This window comes from Eretmochelys imbricata, chromosome 13, assembly GCF_965152235.1.
Source record: "Eretmochelys imbricata isolate rEreImb1 chromosome 13, rEreImb1.hap1, whole genome shotgun sequence".
NCBI lineage: Eukaryota > Metazoa > Chordata > Testudines > Cheloniidae > Eretmochelys > Eretmochelys imbricata.
This window is the reverse complement of record NC_135584.1, coordinates 12,998,540-13,020,837: the sequence shown is the minus strand read 5'-3', so window position 1 is coordinate 13,020,837 and position 22,298 is coordinate 12,998,540. Positions and strand designations below refer to the sequence as shown.

The 22,298-nt window shown below is 38.8% G+C and overlaps 1 protein-coding gene across 2 annotated transcripts in view; it reads left to right on the top strand.

The window, feature by feature from the left end:
- The window catches only part of RTF2 (replication termination factor 2), a 52,937-nt gene extending 32,469 nt beyond the window's left edge, over positions 1-20,468 (top strand). The window contains exons 6-9 of one of the 2 annotated variants that reach the window (XM_077831900.1): positions 11,467-11,580; positions 15,929-15,983; positions 16,069-16,161; positions 17,913-20,468. In XM_077831900.1, the coding sequence (XP_077688026.1) occupies positions 11,467-11,580; positions 15,929-15,983; positions 16,069-16,161; positions 17,913-18,100 (450 nt within the window). In that variant the 3' untranslated portion in view covers positions 18,101-20,468. The remainder of the gene's footprint in view (positions 1-11,466; positions 11,581-15,928; positions 15,984-16,068; positions 16,162-17,912) is intronic. The other variant, XM_077831901.1, reaches the window with a different exon arrangement.
- The last annotated feature ends 1,830 nt before the right edge of the window (positions 20,469-22,298 follow it).

Genomic DNA, 22,298 nt, shown 5'->3' with positions numbered 1-22,298 from the left:
TCCTACCTTTCAGCAGTTACAGCTTGAATCATACGATCAGAATTGATTTGGCTGTGTTTTTATCCATGGGAATTTCCTTCAGTTTTTCTCTGATTCGTCTTCTCTGCAAGATGTTTTAACGAGAAAAGAGAGGCAAAGTCAGTTGGTAAACGTGTTCAGTAGTGTTGTAGGCAGTTTCAGTTTCATCATCTAGATAGATTATATAAAGGCATGCCTTCTGTTGTTCTGAGACAACACCTTTAACAGGAAACCTGATTGTCAATAGACGTTTTGCACAATCAAAGAAACTCAGAAACTTCAAAATCAGAAGGGATCATCATGATCATCTAATCTGACCCCCACATTGCAGGCCACAGAACCTCACCCACCCACTCCCATAATAGACCTCTAACTTTTGGCTGTGTTACTGAAATCCTCAAATTATGATTTAAAGACTTCAAGTTACAGAGAATTCACCATTTAAATCTGCAACCCAAGCCTCATGCTGCGGAGGAAGGCGAAAAACCCTAAGGGTCTCTGCCAGTGTGACCCAGAGGAAAATTCCTTCAGACCCCAAATATAGCGATCAGTTGGACCCTGAGCATGTGGGCAAGACCCACCAGCCAGAAACTGGGAAAGAATTCTCTGAAGTAACTAAGAGCCCTCCCCATCTAGTGTCCCATTACCAGCCGTTGGAGATATTTGCTACTAGCAGTAACAGCTCAGCTATATGCCATTATAGGCAGTCTCCTCATACCATCCCCTCCATAAACTTATCAAGTTCAGTCTTGAAGCCAGTTAGATTTTTTTTTTTTTACCTCCACTGCGCCCTTTAGAAGGCTGTTCCAGAACTTCACGCCTCTGATAATTAGAAACCTTCACCTAATTTCAAGCCTAAACTTGTTGATGGTCAATTTGTGTCCATTTGTTCTTGTGTCCACATTGGTGCTTAACTTTAGTAACTCCTCTCCCTTCCTGGTATTTATCCCTCTGATGTATTTATAGAGAGCAATCATATCTCCCCTCGGCCTTCTTTTGGCTAGGCTAAACAAGCCATGCTCTTTGTGTCTCCTCTAATAAGGTAGGTTTTCCACTCCCTCAGATTATCCTAGTAGTAGTAGCCCTTCTCTACATCTGTTCCAGTTTGAATTTATCTTTCTTAAACATGGGAAACCTGAATTGCACACAGTATCCTAGGTGAGTTCTCACTGGTGTTTTGTATAATGGTTCTAACACTTCCCTATCTCTACTGGAAATACTTTGCCTGATGCATCCCAGGACTGCATTAGCCGTTTTTGTAGCCATATCACATTGGTGGTTCATAATCATCCTGTGATCAACCAATACACCCAGGACTTTCTCTTCCTTTGTCACTTCCAACCGATATGTGCCCCGCTTACAGCAAAAATTCTTGTTGTTGGTCCCTAAATGCATGACGTTGCACTGCATTTCATCCCATTTCTATTATTACAGCTTACAAGATCGTCCAGATCATCTTGTATGATATTCCGGTCCTCCTCCGTTTTGGCAGTACCTCCCAACCTTACGTCATCCGCAAATTTTATTAACACACACTCATTTTTTGTGCCAAGGTCAGTAATAAAAACGTTAAATAAGATTAGTCCCAAGACTGATCCCTGAGGAACTCCACAAACAATCTCTTTCCAGCTTGACAGTTCACCTTTCAGTATATCCTGTTGTAGTCTCCCCTTTAATCTGTTCCTTATCCACCTTTCAATTCTCAGATTAATTCCCACCTTCTCCAATTTAACTAATAATTTCCCATGTGGAACTGTATCAGATGCCGTAGTGAATTCCAGGCAGATCTACTGTATTTCTCTTGTCTAAAAACCAGTTATCTTTTCAAAGAAGGTGATCAGGTTGGCCTGGTATGATCTACCTTTTGTAAAGCCATGTTGTATTTTATCCCAATTACCATTCACCTCTATGTTGTTAACTACTTTCTCTTTCAAAATTTGTTCCAAGACCTTGCACACAATTGAGGTCAAACTAATAGGTCTATAGTTTTCCAGATTACTTTTTTTCTATTTCTTAAAAATAGGAACTATATTAGCAATTCTCCAGTCATAGGGTATGACCCCCGAGTTTACAGATTCATTAAAAATCCTTGTTATTGGGTTTGCAATTTCATGTGCCAGTTCCTTTAATAGTCTTGGATGGAGATTATCTGGGTCCCCCAATTTAGTCCCATTAAACTGTTTGAATTTGACTTCCACCTCAGATGTGGTAATTTCTGCCTCCATATCCTTGTTCCCATTAGTCATGCTACCACTCCCTCTAAACTCTTCATTAGCCTTATTAAAAACTGAGGCAAAGTATTTGTTTAGGTGTTGGAGCATGCCTAAATTATCTTTAATCTGTACCCAGTCCTCAATGCTTAGCGGCCCCACCTCTTCTTTCCTTGTTTTATATTTTTTTATATGGCTATAGAACCTTTGGCTATTGGTTTTAATTCCCTTTGCAATGTCCAACTCTGCTTGTCTTTTGGCAGTTCTCACTTTATCCCTACACTTTCTGACCTCCAAGAGGTAGTTTTCCTTGCTGATCCATCCCAGCTTTCATTCCTTGTAGGCTTTCTGCTTTCTCTTACTCACCTGTTTGGGATGCTTGCTCATCCAGGTTGGTCTGCAACCCTTCCCAGCAATTTTTTCCCCCTTGCTTGGGATGCAGGCTTCAGATAGTTTCTTCAACTTTGACTTAAAGTAATTCCAAGCCTTCTTCACATTCAGATCCTTGAATTCTTCAGTCAGTCCACTTCTCTAACGTGTTCCTTTAATTTTTTAAAGGTAGGCCTTTTGAAATCAAGGACCCTAGTTGCAGATCTATTTTTGTTTATCCTTCTATTTAGTTTAAACTTAATTAGCTCATGATCACTTGACGCAAGATTGTCCCCTACAACCAGTTCTTCTATGAGGTCTCTCAGTACTCACCAATACCAAATCTAAAGTGGCATCACGTCCTGTTGATTCAGCAACTATTTGGTGAAGAAATCTGTCAGTTATCACATCCAGGAAAATCTGGGCCATACTATTGTTAGTAGCACTTGTCCTCCAATCTATATCTGGGAAGTTAGTCTCCCATAGTCCACACAATTCCCAGTCATGTTTTTAATGAAATTATTATTAAAGAGGTGCCTATCCATATCCAAATTAGATCCCGGGCATTTGTAGTATACTCAAGGGAATGCACTAAGAAAGCAGTAGCCCAAGGGAACCTCTAGTTGCTTTCTTCCCTAAAGTGATTTTGGCTCAAATAGATTGTCTTATCCATTCCATCACTTCTAATTTCTTTACAGTCTACCTCATCATTAATATATAGGCACCATCACCTTTGCCTTTATTTGTGTGTTTCCTGAACAGCACATACCCTTCAATAACTTTACTGCAGTCATGAGTACTATTCCGTCATGTTTCTGTTATCCCTATATCTGGTTTCACTTCCTGCACCAATAGTTCTAGTTCCTCCATTTTGTTACCCAGGGTCCTTGCATTGGTGTACAAACATTTTAATGGTTGCTGCTTGGCTTTGCCCATTTTCCTCACCCAGCTGGGTGTAGTCATTCTATTGCCAGTATCACCTACCTGACTGTTAGTGCTCAGACCAATGAAGCTATCTTTCCTCTTAATGTACATTTTCCTACCCACTGCTCTTCCGTTCTCCATTGCGGTATCCTCTTTTACTTGATGTTCCTCCCTTTCAATGTTAAAATCTGGCATGGAGATTACATGAGCATCTCCCAACCATTTCCCCCAGAGTTTCTAGTTTAGAGCTCTTTTAATCAGTTGTGCCATCCCATGAGAACAGTCCTCTGTCCATGAATGCCTCCCCAGTAGTCAAATATCCCAAAGTCCTCCTTAAAGCACTACTGCTTGAGCCATCTGTTGATCATCATAATCTTGTCTCGCCTTCGTACTCCTCCTTTAAGGACTGGTAGAATCCCACTTCCTTATTTTTTTAATTCCAGACTTTCACATTTTAGCTGATTTGTTATGAAACATCATTCTTTTGTAGCACAGAAAGCAATATTCAGAGGAAAAAACTTTGTGAGGCTGTAGGTCCACTGACACAGCCAACTTAAAAACCTATGCAACGTTTTTGTTCAAAACTACAAATAACAAACTGCTCCTGGTGGAGCAGTAGAGAAAGATGGAGTCTGTTTTTCCATTGCATGCAGTGTGCTGCTGTTTAAAAGTGCAATCTCTCAAACTGTCCTCACTTTACCATATCTTGGAAGAATTTGGTCACTCTAACGTAACTGGAGCTGGTTGCTTGTTCAGATTTTTCACATTGTGCCTGTCTGCAAATTTAGTGGTTATAATTGCAAAGTTAAAGGCACAAGCAGTAACTTAAACACTTGAAAAATATTAGGGGAGAAAAACTTTTTTAAAGGATCTTCTAATGCCATGAGGTACTATGGCAGTAAGGTACTGGGAGATGTTGCGGTGACAAGGTTGGGGTCATGGAGATGCATGTATTGGTTGCAGTAAACCCTGAACAGAAAATTATTGTATCTGTCTTCCTGGGCATGACCGAAAGGACGCGGCAGGTAAACAAACCGGCCCGGCCCGCCAGGGGCTTTCCCTGAACAAGCAGCGTCCCAAGTTTGGGAAACACTGGTTTAATAGATTATAGGGTCATTTTGTATGATCATCTGAGAGCAATACTTCCAAAAACAACAGTTCATCCTTGTGTAAGGGTGTCTGTGTTTGATTCTTTACCTAATAAGCCTCCAACTGGACTTGATTGTCTTTTTACAGGACTTTTACTGACTCAAGGGAAAGATTTTTAGTAATCTCCATGTATTCCCCACTTAATACAAAGACATATTTGTCTTGACTGCCAAGCTTTCTGGTGTCCCGGATCACAAATGGCCAAGAGTATAAGAATATAACAAGTTGGTAGTGTTGTAGTATCTTATCCACCAGCAGCTGAAATATGAAGTAGGTAGGAGCAGCAGAACTAGTGAGACATTTATCTTACTGTCAAAGTGGTTTTCGGTACATATCTTTCTAGGCCTTACTTTTTCCTTCAAGGTTTCTTTTCCTTCTGTGTTAGGATTAGTTTTCTGAACCATATGGCCCCCACCTTTGAAATTATGGAGGGGAGAGGTTACATCTCAACAGAAAAATTAAACAGACTTCAGTCAAAATACTGCATAAATGTTCTTATAAACTAATGGGGGGAGAGGGGAGAATGTCTATTAGACAAACAGTTAATCCCCTCTGGAAATAAATAAATTAAATAACAGACAATTAAGGGATTTGAATGGAAGGGAAAAAAAGCAGAGAATTAGCATTAAGCAGTATGGGCATGGTAGTATCTTCCTGGCCAGCCGAAAACATTTCATCTTACAGAACATGCAAAGACAGAAATTGATAGAGAGAGATTAGATAAGGAAATTCCACTAACAGTTGCCCTTTGTGTAAATAAAAAAAAAAAAAAAAAAAGCATCTGCCAAGTGATAGTGGATACGCACAATGAAACATTGTTCTTAGAGTATACGTAGGCTTGGAAGGATTCGATTTTTATTGGTAAATGTCAGTAAACATAGATTTCACCATACACACACAAACCATCGAAAAAATATTTGTCGATAGAAATTTACAGACAGGCAAAGTAAGAAATGCTGCTTGATAACTTTTTAGAGTTTGGTTTAATGATATTTACTTGGTTTATTTTGACATGTGAGGTTGACAGTTTGTATTTTAACATTTATAAAGCTTTCCTTTTTTGAATCTGTATCTTATTAAATTTGTCTGACCCACCCCCCGATATTTCCTGCAACTGTGAACATTTCAAAAAATTAAAAATCTGTGAAAATTTAAAAAAAATACTTAAACATGAACATTGGTATTATCCTTTGAAGTTGTCTTTTGCCAGGTGTAAGTGTCCTTGTGGATCTCAATGTAAGTTCACATATGCCTCATGCACATGAGCCCAGAATCTTTTCAGAATAGTAGTAACTATGAGAAAGGGACTGAGAGACTTTTTCCATTGGACCATATGAACTGGAACTATAAACTCACTGAACATTAAATCTCACTAAATGAGGGTAAATCCATCCTCATCATCGTATCCACTCATTATCCTCCATACCTGAACATACCCATTATATGAACAACATACCCCCATATCTCAATGTCTGTACTTTTGACCCGTTAACCTTTTACCCCAATCGTGGATATTGCAGATTATGTATTCCTTACTCCAACCGATCCTAAAGTGAACTTTGCACCTCTTGATAATATGTACTTTATTGCCTGATAACCAGAAATTATGGTTAAACTCTGTACTGTTTTCTTTTTATTTTAACATCTTAATAAAACTATTAAATCTATATGCCCCCATACCACAAGGTGAGGCTCTTTGCCCCAAACACCTTGATAGCAGACTCTAAACCGACAGTGTTTAAACTTGCCCATTGTGTGATGCTTTTATGCCCTTAACTGACAGCCGGCAGATGCCTATTGTGCCTCGGGGAAGCACACATCCCCAACAATCTGCCATTCCTTCTTGTCCCACATCTGAAAATTGAGAGACATGAGGGCTCAAATCACATCTACTTGAGCAATCCATGAAAGTAATGTTTGAGCCTGGAGAAGAGATCTACCAAGTCAGAGTAGAGGAGACTATCCATGGCAAATTTCCCAGTAACCAGACAGTATACCCCAGTTCCAGTGGGGAGAAGAAATCCTCTAAAAGGGCACCCGAGCCACTGCTACCAGTTCCAGGATCTCAGAAACTGAACAGAGCACCAGAACCCTCGGCATTGTCAGCGTTCGTGCCGAGTGCATCAGCACTTACTCTAGAGATCTGGAATATATGCCATCTGCTTCACTGCATGCTCAGAGCTGTGCTTATGCTCAGCACTTCTTGGAATCGTCTTGCAAGGAAAGCTCAAAATATTCATCAACGTTGAACCCAGGGAACAAGGTACTGACTGAAAAGAAAGTGGAGGAAATAGTGACACTGGTACCAATCAAGACAAGCACCAGTACAGACAATGGCATCAATCAGCAGACCTTTCCTAGTAGAGAGAGAGAACTCAGTAGAGAGACTCATTACCTCTCACATCTGCATCTGAGCAGGCAGCAGCCCTGCATCCAATGGCACTACTGTTCATGGACATACTACTTCTTGTCATCTCCAAGTTATACCTTCTCCCCTCTATCAAGAAGGGAACCTGCTCGCATCAATCAGAAAAGGGCCCTCTAGGGAGTTCCAGACATCCCATGCCATGCACCAATGCAAGATTGACAATGGACTAGTCAACTGCAATCTGGCCAGTACTCTTATAACTTGCCACTTCAGTCATATTGGCCTTACGGGGGGCCCACCTTCCGATATGTCCATCTCAGGTTTCAAGGAAGAAGACAAAGTCCCTTGCATCCACAGGTTCACTGGCCATACCAAGCTCCTCACACCTGAGCTAGAGGAAACTCCTTGTTTTAGGCACAGGTGGTTCTGGAGACACTTCATTTGCCCTCCCTACCAAAGGCATTTTTATCTTCTCCTGATGAGACAGTCAGATCAGTCCTGACACTGGCTTGAAGTGATTTTAAGGCCTTCCAGAACTTGCTCATGAGGATAACTGAAACCTTGGACATCAAGACAATGGTGATCCAAGAGAACATGCATAAGCTGTTTGACATCCTCAGGACCATCAATAATTGCCCTTCCAATCAATCAGGACATAATAGACCCAGCTAAAGGGGTTGTAGCACACTCCAGTTTTGTTTTCCCTCCCCCTCAAAGTTAGTAGAAAAGCACTACCACCAAGTACCATCTAAAGGTTTTTAACAATTTTACATATATCCAGGATCTTTAGTAGTATTTATGGTTCAGGAGAAGACTGCTCATCTGAGGAGACTCTGGAAGACAAGAACCCTCCAAAATTGGACCACACTGACACATAGTTGAGAACCAGTTACTGACCCTACAGTCGGTTGTGATTCTTTGAGATGTTGGGTCATGGGATCTAGTCTGACTATATCTTCTGTTCCTGCTTTTCATGGTTCTCAGCAGTCACAGGCTTCAGATTGTGAGGGAACTGAGGGAAGATCGTGGTTGCTCAGCCATTTATGTCCTTGCATGGGAGCACAGGGTGCATGCATGGCTCTGACACACTTACTCAGAAAAGATTCCAAAACTTGCGCAAAGCTACTTCAACATTTCAAAGATTCACTGTTATTGTAGGGTAAGTAAGTGTTCTTTCTATGAATTAAGTTGAAAAATGCATGGAAGAAAACTTTGTACCTCATGGAGATTAGTCAATGTACATACAGGGCATTTGGGTTGTAAAGCAATGTATAAGTGCTTAGTCTTACATGTATTGGATAGAGAAGATCAGGAATACAGTAGTTGAGAGACAAGAGGAGGAAAATAGAAATTATATCAACTCTAATATCTTGTACAAGTCCCACTACCTTCATTATCATCTTTTATCCACACAACCGCCTTTCAAAAAAATTGCAGTTTGATAGCCATGCCATTGTGGAAAGCAAATTGCCCATCAGTCTCTCTGGAATAAACCTCTGAAAGGGTGATATCTTTATACTTGTTTCTGATCAATACACAGAAGTATTCACTTTAAAATATTGCCCCGTTGAGAGAGACAAATTTCAGAGCAGAATTGGCATAGTTTAAAATATTAGTTAAATACATTCACAGGCAACAAGTCAGCCGAAAAATGCCAGTGTGCTTTTGTTAGTTGCATTTGTAGAAAAAAATGAAGTTGATTTCCTCTTTAATGGATTATGCAAGAAAATTAGAATCTGGACCTGTTAGAAAAATCTACAACTGGGACAGAAAATGTACAATGGTACCATTTAATTAAAAAAAAAAAATCCAGGTAAGATTACTACTGGGAAGAGAGAAATAGTGGTGTAACTATGCAGTTTCTGTACCTTTTTGCATGGAATAGGGTTTTGTACAAATTCAGAATGTTCTAATACACTTGGAATATTTTTAGAATTTGCTATGCAGATTGATACATTAATTTCTTGTAAATGTAGTTATTTGTATCTTAAGTGCATGGTTCACCATTAAGATCATCAGTATTTATTATCCCTTTGAAAGGATGTACTTGTGGGATGGTTGTTTCTGCAATAGACCAAAATACTGAAATTTTTCCTTTGACTGACTAGAAATCATGGTGGCTATAGTTTAATAGCTATGTTTTATGGTCTCTTGTATTTAGAAAATACTTCCGATCATCTACTTTGAAAGAGATTTTATCCTTTTGATTTAGCAATTGAAAAAAAGAGGGGAAAAGTAAGATAAGAATTACCCATATTGATGTAATGGAACAAAGGAATATTGCCAACTTTGTTTTCTAGTTTAGTTTCTATTACAGGAAAAGCAATTGTAATTATGGTAGATGATGGAAATTTAGAAGTGATAAAACATTCATTAAAATCATCTCATTGTCCTGTTAAGACAAATTACTAGTTAGTACAATAGCATCACATTCCTTCCACTATGGCTCTCTTGCTGTTGTTTTTTCCATTACTATCCTTTGTTCTGAAGGCTTTATTAATCCAGATTAAGAACTAATTTCTATGTAAATTGCATGTACACACCAAGTGAAGAAAACACTTCGGACAGCAAGGTCAGAATCCAGAAGCAAATGACTTTTTGGAGGGAGCACCAACCGTTAATGGTGGTTACTGTGACACCAACAGTAACAGTAACAGTGTCACAGTAAGGCGATATGAATCAACCACGGTAGTGCTTACTGCTGGTTTGGGTCTACTTAGTGTATATTATCTGCACATGTGCAGTCGCCAGTTCTGCTGCGTGCAATTTCTTGCCCCTTCGTTTTAAGTCTGCTGGAGGGGCAAGAAAATTAACCCCTGTTGTAGCAGATGATTGAATTCAATCTATGCATCAGGCACCTTAAAAAGGAAAATTTAATTTCCTTAACTTTCCAAAATATATTAATGCTGATGTTAAAAAAATGAAAAGATTTTTTGGTAATTACATGTAATCCTAGACACATCCTTAACCATATTTGAAAATAAGGTTGTCCACCTAATCAATTAATCATTTACATTTCTTGGAAATTGGAGAGTGGACTCCCATCACAACCTTTTTTTCATTAGAGCACTGCCTTTTAACTTAGGAAATGTCTTGTCTCCCTTTTTGTGCCAAAAGCTAATTAAGTAATCTGTTTATGCTACAGCAAAGTTTTAACCTATCAAAACACCAACAAAATTCACTTCAAGATGTGTTTTGTGTGTGTGTATTCTTAATTAGATACAATAGTGAGCTGCCCCTCCAAACGATCTGTATACTGTCAGCCAGTCACGGTTTTGGCTTGGTGCTGAATGGAGATAAACTTGCAGGTTTAAGTTGAGCTAAAGCAATACAAGGCACTCTTAAACCAATATAAGTGTGCCTAGATAAGAGGGCTGCACTGATTTAAACTAACTTTCTGAACTGATTTGACACTAATTGCTCACTTTTATTTTTAGCTTTCTCTCTCACAATGTGATTATTTACAAGAAAGACTCAAGGACTTTTTGTGTGGTAAAAACCCTAAAACCCATGTTCACTCTTTTTAAAGGTGACCTTCAAAGTGCTTTAAAAACAAAAAAAATGTTTAGGCTCTGTTTTCTTCTTTATGAGGTATGAAGGGGGCTTGACGTTTTGGTTTCCTATTAGAAATTCAGTTATTGTCTAGATTTTTTTTTTTTGGTGGAAAATGTTACGAATCTCTGGAGAACTAGTAGGATTCTAACACAGGTACCGAGAGAATATTGGCACAATTGACAGAAGAGGAATTTTTGGTTGCACTGTTCAAAACTATTCTTGTTTTAAGTCAAACACCTAACAAACAGAGGGTGTGTGAAAAATTCACCATCGCTTAAGGGGAAAACATTAAAAAAATTCTTTTCAGCCCTCATTTATACCTCAGAAAGAAGCAAAATTAGTGCACAACCCTTTGCATGTCACCTTTACATGTATACATGCTACTGGTCTAGATTAAATTGGGGTTAATATATGTGCAAATGTTTAACTTTCAGTATTTAACAAACATCAAGCATGAGGACTAATGGATATGCCTCCATTTTCCTAGTTGACAAGTATGAGGCAACCTGCACAGTTAGCTGCTGCAAAATGGAATCACATTGGGCTCCCATGCAGATGCTTTACCCGTGCTAACTGTAGTTTTCATTCCTTAGTCACCCTCATGAGTGGGAGCACTTCTGTGCAAGACCATAGTATAATGCCATTTCTGCTGCAGTTTCTGATCAGTGTCTAAAAATAGAGAAATATACACTGAGAAAAATGGGGAGAGAAAATGAAAATGGAAAGGCAGAGGGAAGGAAAGATAAGGATGTGGCAGTTCTTTGAAGTGTGTTTAAAAAAAAAACTGTACTTTTAAAACAAAGATCCATCAAGCATAAACATCTGTTTCCAATCTTGAAAAGTTATGTTTTGTTTCATTGTTTTCTATTCAAGTGTGGTGTTCCCTTTCAAGATGTTGATGTGATTATACTTAATGGTAATAAAGACGATGTGGAAGTGCTGAAGAAAAGAATGGAGGAGAGAAGGCTTAAGAGTAAAGTGGGAAAGGTAATGATTTTACAGAGATTTAAAAATGCTAGGAAGTGGTGTGTGTGTGTAATGAGATTTTATGAATAGATCTCATAGGTGAAAGTTCAATTTGTAGAAACAGAGATTCTTCCTTGATTCTCAGAATGAATCACATTCATTCTAAGCTATCCAGATTTTATTTCTTGCTGGTAAGTCTCTTTTTAGTTCACGTTGGACCCACTGATCTGAATGCTTCAGTTTTATCCAGAACAATTTTTTTTAAAGTATTAGTTGTTTCTCTACAGCATTCTCCTGCAGCAAGACAATGCATTTTAGGTGCGAAACATTTTGATTTTCTGCATACTATTCTGAAGTGTAGGGGATTTATTCAGTAATCTCCACTGTCTATTCCAGACCAAGTCCCGGAAAGATATTGTTATGCTTAAGACCAAAGTAACCAACATCAATTCAAGTGTATGGCGGCCACTTTGGCATACCATAATGTAATGTCAATACAAAGGATAATGAAGATAATTGGGGAAAAAATGCAATAGAAATAAATATATTGAAACATACTTTGCAGATATTCAACATAAAGACTACTCCTAATTGATCCTTATTGTGCATAATAAAAGTACATAACTCACTCATGGGACACTGCTACTGGAAGAAAAATATTTCTCCTAGTCACCTGTGTATGTGGATAGTGTGTGCATCGCTTTATAGTTCATTATTCTAGTCTGTTTTAAAAAGCCACCTGGATATGTAACTTTGTTCAGGGTGGTGAGCCTCTAACAGACATTGATAGCCATGCCCATCTCGAGCTCTGGTATCATCAGATCTCACCAACTAAGTAGTGTCAGTCTTGGCCAATATTTGGACCTAGTATTTTGGCAATTGGTGGTGCAGTTGGTGGCACTGTTTTTCTAAATTGGTGCAAAACCAATCCCTTTCCACAGTACCTGGGGCGCCATGCTAGTGGAGACGTAAAACCAAGGTCCTAATTTCTTGTCATTAGATTTTGTGGTACTTTTCACAAGCATCAAGTTGTTACCCATATCTGCTGACCAAATTACAGTTTTGGGGTGTGTTTTTCCGACCATAATTTTAGTTTAAACTCTTGTATTATTCAGAATAGCTCCACCTTTTCTCTCTGCTCACCTCAGTAATTTATAATCTAGCAAATTAATCAGAGAGAAATAAACATTGGCTCTGTACCAGATTAGCTACTACTTGAGTAGTTGTTCTGAAGCAAGGAAGTGACTAAATTTGTATTCAATATGTACACAAATTCAGGACTTTTCAAGAGAGTAATATGTGGTCAGTAGAGTCCAAGAATGAATCCAAATGAAAAGGTCATGCCAAAATCCTTTTATAACTTTAACTACAGAACTGGTAGGATCCTCGAAATACGAACTGCTTTATTCTTGCTCCTCCTTGCACCTGTACCTCTCTCCTACCCTCAGTCCGAAACACTATCTCACCACCCTGAATATGTGCTGAGAACACCACCCAGCTTCCAGGAGACTCCCCCTCACTGTGTTTCATGAAATAGTCAAGAATTATAGTTGGCCTAAAGAGTCTAAATTGCTGCAGCAACTTATTTTGAAATAGTCCCAGGGTAGTTTTGCTTTTTTCAGCTGTTTCTGTTTTGAGTCAGCTTTTGAATGGAAAGAAAGCTAAAATATGTCAGAATGCAAAATTAATTCTCCAACCAGGGTAATAGGATTGCTTCTTCAGTGCTGTTGTGCTGGAGGCCAGCCATGTGTAATTGGAATGTGTTAATTAGTTATTCTGTGTGTCACTTATCCTCAGTTGCATTTGCTTTTATATTATGGTGAAGCCCATTTTAAGTGACCTCTTAGAGATGGTTTTCTAATAACACAGGAACAGAATTGTAGTTGATACATTTGAGAATCTTTTAGAACAGTTGTTTAAAACAGGTGATTGCCTATAAGATCTATACAAGTTTCATTCTACAATATGTTTTATATTCATTTCTTAAGTTCATGGTAGTCTTTTATAAATAGGTTTTAATAAAATAACTATTACCATTTTTAGTAACCCATATTTTACTAATTTGTAGTTGTTGCTACCTACTCAAGCCCTACGAAAGAACACTTATTTTACTGGCACTAGTTTTTACATTTAACTTATTTTCACTCAGTCTGAGTAATAACTTCTCTTACAATCTAATTTTGGTCTTTGGTTGCTGTTCCTTTCTCCTGTGGGTAGAGTGCATCTTGTTCTTATCCTTGTCAAACTGAATTAAAGTAGCATATTATACAAGAAGTATTTAATATAAATACTGTGTGCTCATTGCAGCTTCTCCTTGGTTCAATGGGGAGCCTCCTTGGTCTTTGGAATTGCTGGGTAGCAACCATCCAAATATGCAAATTTGAATGAACAAAACTCTTATTTAGGTCTACATTTCAAGAACAGTGCTTCCTCATCTATCTTCAGAAATGAGAAGTTTCCTGATCATTTCAAGAACTAAAATTGAGACGTGGAAGAGAGAAACGTGTCTTATGCCAAGTTTTTTGTAGATATTCTGCATTGTTCAAACCAAAAAAAACCCAAATCCATGTTGTTTCAGTAGTATCAGTAAATATTATTAGGGCTGCATCTTCTTCTGTTCAACACCTCTAATTGGTTATCCGGTGTCAGTAAGAACTTTGGACTCTGGATTAACTGGAGAGCAGGCAAGTGTGACAGGCTTGTTAGTTGGGCTGCTAAAGAAATACTCAATGCTAAAACCTACCCTGAAAATGCAATTTTTGTTGTAAGCTGTTAAGTTTAATTCTGTCTGCTTATTGGATGAAGAACTAATATGTGAAAGCCTCAATTGTTGTCAGGTGATCCATTGTCAGATTTAGTGTGCAGACCTTTTCCAAGAACGAAGACGTTTCCGATACATCATCCCTTCTCTCTGCCTGTTCTGTGTTTGAAGCAGACAGGTTATTGAAATATACAAAAATCCTGTTTTCTGAAGCACTCAGATAGCGTTCTTGTAAATTTCAGTGTCTTGCATGTCCATAACACAAAGATGGAGGCATAGTGAAAAGAGTACTCTTTACATCCACATACTGCAAAGAAAATCACAGTAATTTATTTCAGAGTAGCAGCCGTGTTAGTCTGTATTCACAAAAAGAAAAGGAGTACTAGTGGCACCTTAGAGACTAACAAATTTATTTGAGCATATGCTTTTGTGAGCTACAGCTCACTTCATCGGATGGAATCACAGTAATTTATTTCAGAGTAGCAGCCATGTTTGTCTGTATTCGCAAAAAGAAAAGGAGTATTCCGATGAAGTGAGCTGTAGCTCACGAAAGCTTATGCTCAAATAAATTGGTTTAGTCTCTAAGGTGCCACAAGTATGCCCTTTCTTTTTGAGTAATTTATTTCTGGCTTTATAATAGTGGTCTTTTAGCATCACCTGCTGGACAAGACTAAGAGCAGCATTTGCTAGGTCACTTTTTCCCCTAAGATTAAATCATACTTGTGACAGTATGCAAGCTCATAGATTCAGCAACATATTTTAAACGTTTACCTTCATTGGGGTTAGTCATCTGTTTGCAATGTTAGTAAATTTCTTCACTTTGAAGAAATTTACAGTTGCTGACAGTATCTGCAAATCTTTAAACATCAAATATTGTCATTGTTTTTCTCTGATACTTTCATACGGTTTTTTTAAATGTATTTTTACATAGTCTAACAGATTTTTTTATTTGAGCACATACAAAAGTGGGCTTTGAAAATCTTGCCAAGAGATGCTATTGAACTGATATTTTTTCAGCCTTCTAAGAAATTAAAATGAACTGTTCTACTAAGCTTTGTTTTTCAAGTGAGTATCCATATAAGAAGGAATGCCTTCATAAAACTAGGAAATATAAAGCAGCTAAAACCAAGATTAATTGAGAAAAATAAAGATTGAATTATAGTAAGGATTCCAATTATTTGTTTATGCTGAAGTTTCTTTTGTTCAGAAATGCCATTATTCATTACAGTTGTGCACAGCTGTAGTATCTCACCAAATGGTTTCAATGCTAGTCAATAAAATTACCGAAGAGCTGGTCATTTTAAAAAAAATACAAAGACTAATTTTATTAGTAAAAAGATGAAACCAAATAAGAAAAAAACCTGCTTCTAGGCAGCTTAGTTTCAACCTATGTGTTGTTATTTGAGATGCCTCCAAGCTAATCAAATATTATTTTCTATACTAAAATAGTAAGAAAAGCATAAAGCAGCTGTATGGAAAGAAACAAGTTCATTGTAGAAAAAACATAAGCATAGCAAAGGGACTTGAATTTCTATCAAATGCAAACTTGATTTGATATCCAGTATGGAGATTCTAAATGTAACCTGTTTTCTGCTTATATTATTTCAGAAATCAAAGAAATGTAAGGCAGCGGAATCAGTCTCTCAACAAGACACCACTGAAGGTAACGTCGTCACAGCTATAACTTACATTTACCTTCTGAGTAATTTAACCAGCTTATGCTTTTGCTTTTTTTTCCTTTTCTGCAGATTCTCCAGGACCATCAGAAGTAAAGACTGCGAAAGATGGTATGAACACTAATTCTGGAGAAAGGAAACAGATTGTCTTCACAAAGAGTGCAGGTTGGTGTTTTGTTTCAGTTTAACTGGGAAAATTTTCATAAACCGTTTTCCTGTGTTCAGATATTTTTAGAGATTCTTTGTAACCTATTTGGGGCCAAATTTTTGACCAGGCTTTTACCCTGCCTCCCTTGGTGTGTGCTCAAAATGGCTCATACATACCCATGCAACCACGTGTTGCAAACATGCTTGAAAATTCTAATGTAAGCACGTGCAGAGTGTTAGAGAATTTGTCCTTATAAAGCCCAGTAGGAGGTAAAATTCTAACATTTGTGCACACATGGAGGTGTTAAAACTTTCCAAATGCACAAGCATGTGGGCAGAGTGCAGTCCAATGTTTGCATGCACACCCAGAAGCCTGGGTCTGACAATTGGGTCCTTAATATCATCCATATTTTCTTTTATGTGTCTGTTTTACCGATTGTATCTTAATCGGTTCCACTTTGTGGTGTTAATACCATTATTTAGGAGTTGAAGAAGATTGTTTACTATTTCCTCTCAAACCATAAAAGCGTCAGCTATGCTAAAAGTAGTGTTATCCCCCTCCCCCCCCGTATATGACCCTGTGAGAGATTTGTTCAATGCATCATAGAGGATTTAGTGTAAAATAAGACAGGGTCACCTTATGGTTTTCATTACCAATTCCAGTTTTTATAGGATTTAACTTGGTAAAAATAAATATTCTTGCCCATCTAAGTTTGCAAGGTTGGTAGTGTTGGGGAGGAGTTTATAACTTTTGCAGAAAAATTGTTATTTCCCATTAAATCTGAAGAAGGACAAGTCTCTTTTGACATTCCTTTCAAACTAAACTAATCAGCTTTGGATATTTTAATAACTTGATTGCTGTTCTGTTACATATCAGAACACTGGAGAGTAACTTCAGGACATACCTAATATATTCAGCAGCAGTCATGCAGTTAAGATTACACTTGGCTACCCATTAGTCCAGACTAAGAGTAGCAGTATGACTTTAGGTAATATGACAAAATTTAATGTCTCTAATTCATATTGATTTTTTTTATCCAGAGCTATAAAAATGAGCACATTGTAAAGGTCAGTCAGAGTTTAGAAATGAGACTCAAAATCATGTAAGTTACAGTAAGAGAAGACAACATTTTCGGAAGAGAAAGTTATTTGTTTGATGAATCCAGAGATAGTTATATGATGAGCAATAGTGCTTTTGTGTAGTAATCAGAGTATTTTCATTATAAAAGTGTCTGATCCCTGCCTCTCCCCAAAGAAGGGCTGAGTTCTTCAGTTTATAAATGATGATTCTGGCATTCACTTCATCAATGATAAAGGGAATAGATAGATTCCCAAGTGATAAACATGTCACAACTGTAGCTTTTGTCATTTAATAACGAATCCTAAAACAGTAGCTGAAGAAAAATAGCCTCCTACACTTACTTGCTAAGACCAGAGTTCAGAGCTCTGTTTTTTGCATACAGGAGTAGATGATGTCAATACTGCGTTAAGCAGTGCAGAAGGCTAAGGGAGGGTGTACATGCACACAGAGTGGAGAGAGACATACTTTCCTGTATCTAGATTTAGTTGCCAATTTTGTATGTGCGGAAAGAGGTACAAATGACAAACTAGAACCTACCTCATACATTCATGAAAGATATTCATAGCTGTCAGATTTCTGAATCAAGCCATCAATAAACTTATCTTCCAGAGGTACAAAAATGATTTAATAACTTAGGGGCTTTTTAAATTTGCAAATTAGAGAAATTGAATTTTCGTTTCTTCTCTAGAAGCTAATGAAAGTTCTTCTGCATCAGAAAAAATCAGTAAAGCTTCAGCTGGCACCACCAAGAGATCCATTGCCAACAGTGAGGAGAAATCAGAGGCATACAAGTCTATTTTTACGTCACACAGCTCAGCAAAACGCTCGAAGGAAGAGTCTTCCAATTGGATTACTCACACAGCATACTATTTCTGAAACAATTGTATGCATGATTGTAAAAGTCATTGCTGCTTTTCTTCCCTGAGGCTTTTTCTGTGTAACTCTGATACAGGGTGTTCATTGTAATCTGATTATCTGGAATTATTCACTTTGCAAATTGTTTATAAACTTAGGTTGTTTTCAGCTATTGTTAAACAAGAAATAGATGGCCAAAATCCATGTCTGGTAATGTGACTTACTTTAAAAGATTATTTACAAAAAATATAATTCTTTGGGGTCAGATTCTGCCATCCTTAGTTACACTGAGTAGTAGTTTACTCTTGATTGCAGTTCCAGTTAGGATTGCAGAATCTGCTTACTAGTAAATATATCCTTCTATGCTTTTAGATGTAGAATGATTACCTACACAATTTAGCTGCAGTTGTAATTGAACTTCTCTTTGTGTTAGTTAAGACTAAATTTAATGTTTGTAACTTTCTGACACTGCTTGCTAACAATAAACCCCCCCCACAATATTTCCTCTCTTACATTAACTAATTTGACTCTAGTCAAAACCAGTACACGTCTCTCTTAAAGGTGCTGGAGATCACTTTGAATTAACATATGTCAGGATGGAGTCATTCAGAAAGCTCAGTATGATCTCAGAAATAAAGTAAAAACTTTTACAATAGTCTTCTGTTCCATTTCAAAGGAGAATGGAGGTGGGGGAAATGTTTTGCTATTTACTGCTAAATTATTTTTAAAGAAGGCACCAAAATTGTTTGTTTGTTCCCCCCAAAAGTGTTCTAGCTTTTTTTCCCCTCTTACATTAGAAATACCAAGTCTGGGCTTCCATCTTTTTTGGTGGAGAACTGTGGAGGATAATGGCATCACACCATGCTGAAACTTGAGCTGGAGCTTTCTTCCTTGCAGTTGAAGTAGCACTGAGGCTGGGTTTTGTACACCATTAAGCAGCAATTTGCCTTTAATTAAAACAAATTAATGGATCCAAATCCTTTTAGCTCAACTGAAAAATATGAACACACTTATTACCATAACTTTTGATGTTTTCAGACTTTGGAGAAGCATTTAGTTCATCTGGTTAAAGCTGTTTTATGAACCTTGCACATTAAAATGAATATCAGTGTGTTTAAACACATTGAAAGATTGGTGATTCTGACTCAAGGTTTGGGTGGAAGAGAGAAGAATTCTACCGAGGACTCCTTGGAGAAATCAATATCAAACTCAGTTTTTAAAAAAATTTTATTTGTGACCTTGCAAAGAAAACTGCCTTTAGCCCATCTGCTTTGTTTTTAATATAAAAAGTCCAGATGTATGGAAAACTTTTACATGTTTTAAATGATGTCTGTGCCAGATAGTAGTTTTGATTTAAGGGGGAAGTTTACAGATACTGTATAGTGCCAGGTATGGAAATATTGACTTCTGAAATCTATTTTATTTAAATGTTATTTCCCAGCTACTCTTTAGAAACTGCAAGCCTTTTTACCACACTATGGCTGCTAATTTCACCCCTTTTTCCTTTTTACTCTAGACAGGCTAGACTATGGAAGTCCAATCTATACATTTCAATGAATTCTTCAGTTTCTTCTTGGAATCATTTTGCAAGAGTATGGAAGAGTGTTTTGATTATTCTTCTTTAATAATTACATGATGAATCTGACCACATTTATTTAAAAAGCTGTGGACTAAATTGCAGACATCCCAAAAGAAGTGCTCTCAATCTCTGAGTTCAAATGTTTGCCCAGCAAAATAGTGTAATTACATGTGCAAATGCTCACCCAGATGTGTGCATTCTTTTATGTGGATAAAGAGATGCACTTGCAAACTTTGGGGGCGTGCATTAATAAAGACCATTTTAAATCTGGGCCCTTTGTGTCTTCAAACGCAGTGGTAATCTTTCTTTGCACTCTTGCGTTGCAGGTTCCTGAAATGTGCTGCTTCCAAAACGTCTATAATCCATGTTTCTTGATTCCTATCCTAAAGCTTCTAACAGGAACTGAACATGTTAGCCAGTCCAATTCAAGTCCAAGTCAGAACTGCATTGCCTATGTAGAACTGAGTGATACTATGTGCATGAACAGCAAGGCACAGCGACTTGCTCTTATTTTGATCAAGTCTGTCCCTGTAACTTTGACTGAAGTAAGTGGTTGGTTTTGTCATATGACCATAAAGGTTCCTGGTAGCCTACATAGCATATGTCAGTGCTTGAATAGAGCAACTTTTAGATGTTAGTCATCTTTGATTGTCATATGCCTTCCTCTGAGCCCTTTTTTTAACCTTATTTGAAATTTAGCAGGCCTTTTTAAATGTTAACTTTCCACTTCCAATTATTCAGTGTCTAACAATACTCGATGCTGTTATGCAATAATACCTAAAGTGATCAAAATAAAAGCTGGAAACTTTAGTTTTTTTTTTTTAAATGTTATAGCCTTTGTTCAAACTAACCAAGCTAAAATTACAGTAAGTAGTAGGCTTTTAAAGCTACTGCACAACGATGTTACATTGTTACTTTTCTGTGTGACAGCAATTAATTAGCCTTGTAATTTATTTTGAAAAGTGCCTTCCTTTATGATCAGCAATAATTGGAAGTTTAGATTTGTTTATACTTGTCTACGTGGTCTTTCTGATTCATGTGTGTAGAATGCAACTAATATTTTGTAATTATTTTGATAGCATTATTTCCATGGGAATTTGTCATGAAACATACATAAGCATTTCAGTTGTCCAAATATGTTAACACTTAGGATACATACAATTAATATTCTAATCAAGTCAAGTTGAGGTTTAGTTGAGTTTCAAGGAAGTACTTAAACATAAATATAAAATGTGGGTGCGTTAGCAATTAGCTTTGTTCTTCCTGTTCTGTATTTTTTTTTCCCTCTTCATTCTTTTCATTTATTATGTAAGCACAAATGTTGAGTTCAGTGTGGTACAATTCAGAAATTGACAGTCCTTTTATCTGCAATCTAATCCTGCTTCGACAACAAATGAATGTGTGTTCAAGCACACCTTTTTACTATATGTAGTAGTCCTATGGGATAATGCTAAATATTTATAGCTACATTATCACATGGTTTGGCAAAGAAACTATCAAAATAAAATAAGCATGGGAAGCAAGGGTAGAGCCCTGCACATCCGTGGGTATCTGCTTTATATCCATGGATGTGGATATCCATGGACCATTTCTGCCCATACAAATTTTGTATCCACGCAGGGCTTTGATGGTAAGAGCCAAGTGGCAGCTGTGAGGAACCACGGCACAGATCCTCCACCTGCCCTGGGCAGGGATCCTGGGAAGCAGGGACACTGGGCGGGGAGCTGCTTGAGCCCCATGCCTAGGGCAGGTGGAGGATCCACAGCAGCTCCCCACATCTGCCTGCCTGGCTCTTACAGTGGCCGGGCTGCAGTTCCAAGCCGCCTGCCCCCCGGCTGGAGCTGGATCAGGGGGAGCCGCGCTGGCAGTTGTGGGGAGCCTGGGTTCCTCCACCTGCCCTGGGAGGCAGGAACATGGGCCGGGGGCTGGGAGGGCCCCCCTTTCCAGGGCAGGTGGAAGGTCCACTGTGGCTCCGCACAGCTACCCACCCGGCTCTTACCATGACCAGGCTGTGCTCGGAGCCATCCCCTTCCCCAGCCAGAGCTGGGTCAGGGAGAGCCACACTGGCAGCTGTGGGGAGCCTGGGTTCCTCCACCTGCCCTAGGCTGTGGGGGGCAGGGACATTTGGCAGGGGCTCAGGGGCAGGAACGCTGGGTGGAGTGGGGTGGGGTTGGGGCAGGGACCCTGGCTGGGCTCCATTCTGGCCTGGCCTGGGGGAGACCTGTCGAGCTGCCCAGGGCAAGTGGAGGGTCTACCCCAGCTCCGCACAGCTGCCAGCACAGCTGCCAGCACAGCTCTTCCCGACCCAGCTCCAGCCCAGCGACGGTAACAGCCAGATGGGTAGCTGTGGGGAGCCACAGCAGACCCTCCACCTGCTCTGGGCAGGGGGCCTGAGTAGCCTCTGGGCAGCTCCACAGGTCTCCCCCATGGCAGGCCAGCATGGAGCCCAGCCAGGGAGCTGTGGGGAGCCGCGGCGGACCCTCCATCTGCTCGCAGTGGGGTGGGGAGAGGGTGCTGAGAGCAGCCCCAGCTGTGTTTTCCCCCCACCCCCGCAAGCTCCTCACCCTGCTGAGGGCAGGTGGAGAGTCTGAGACTCCACGCAGGTGCCCCACATGGCTCTCCCTGTCTGGACTCGGGGGG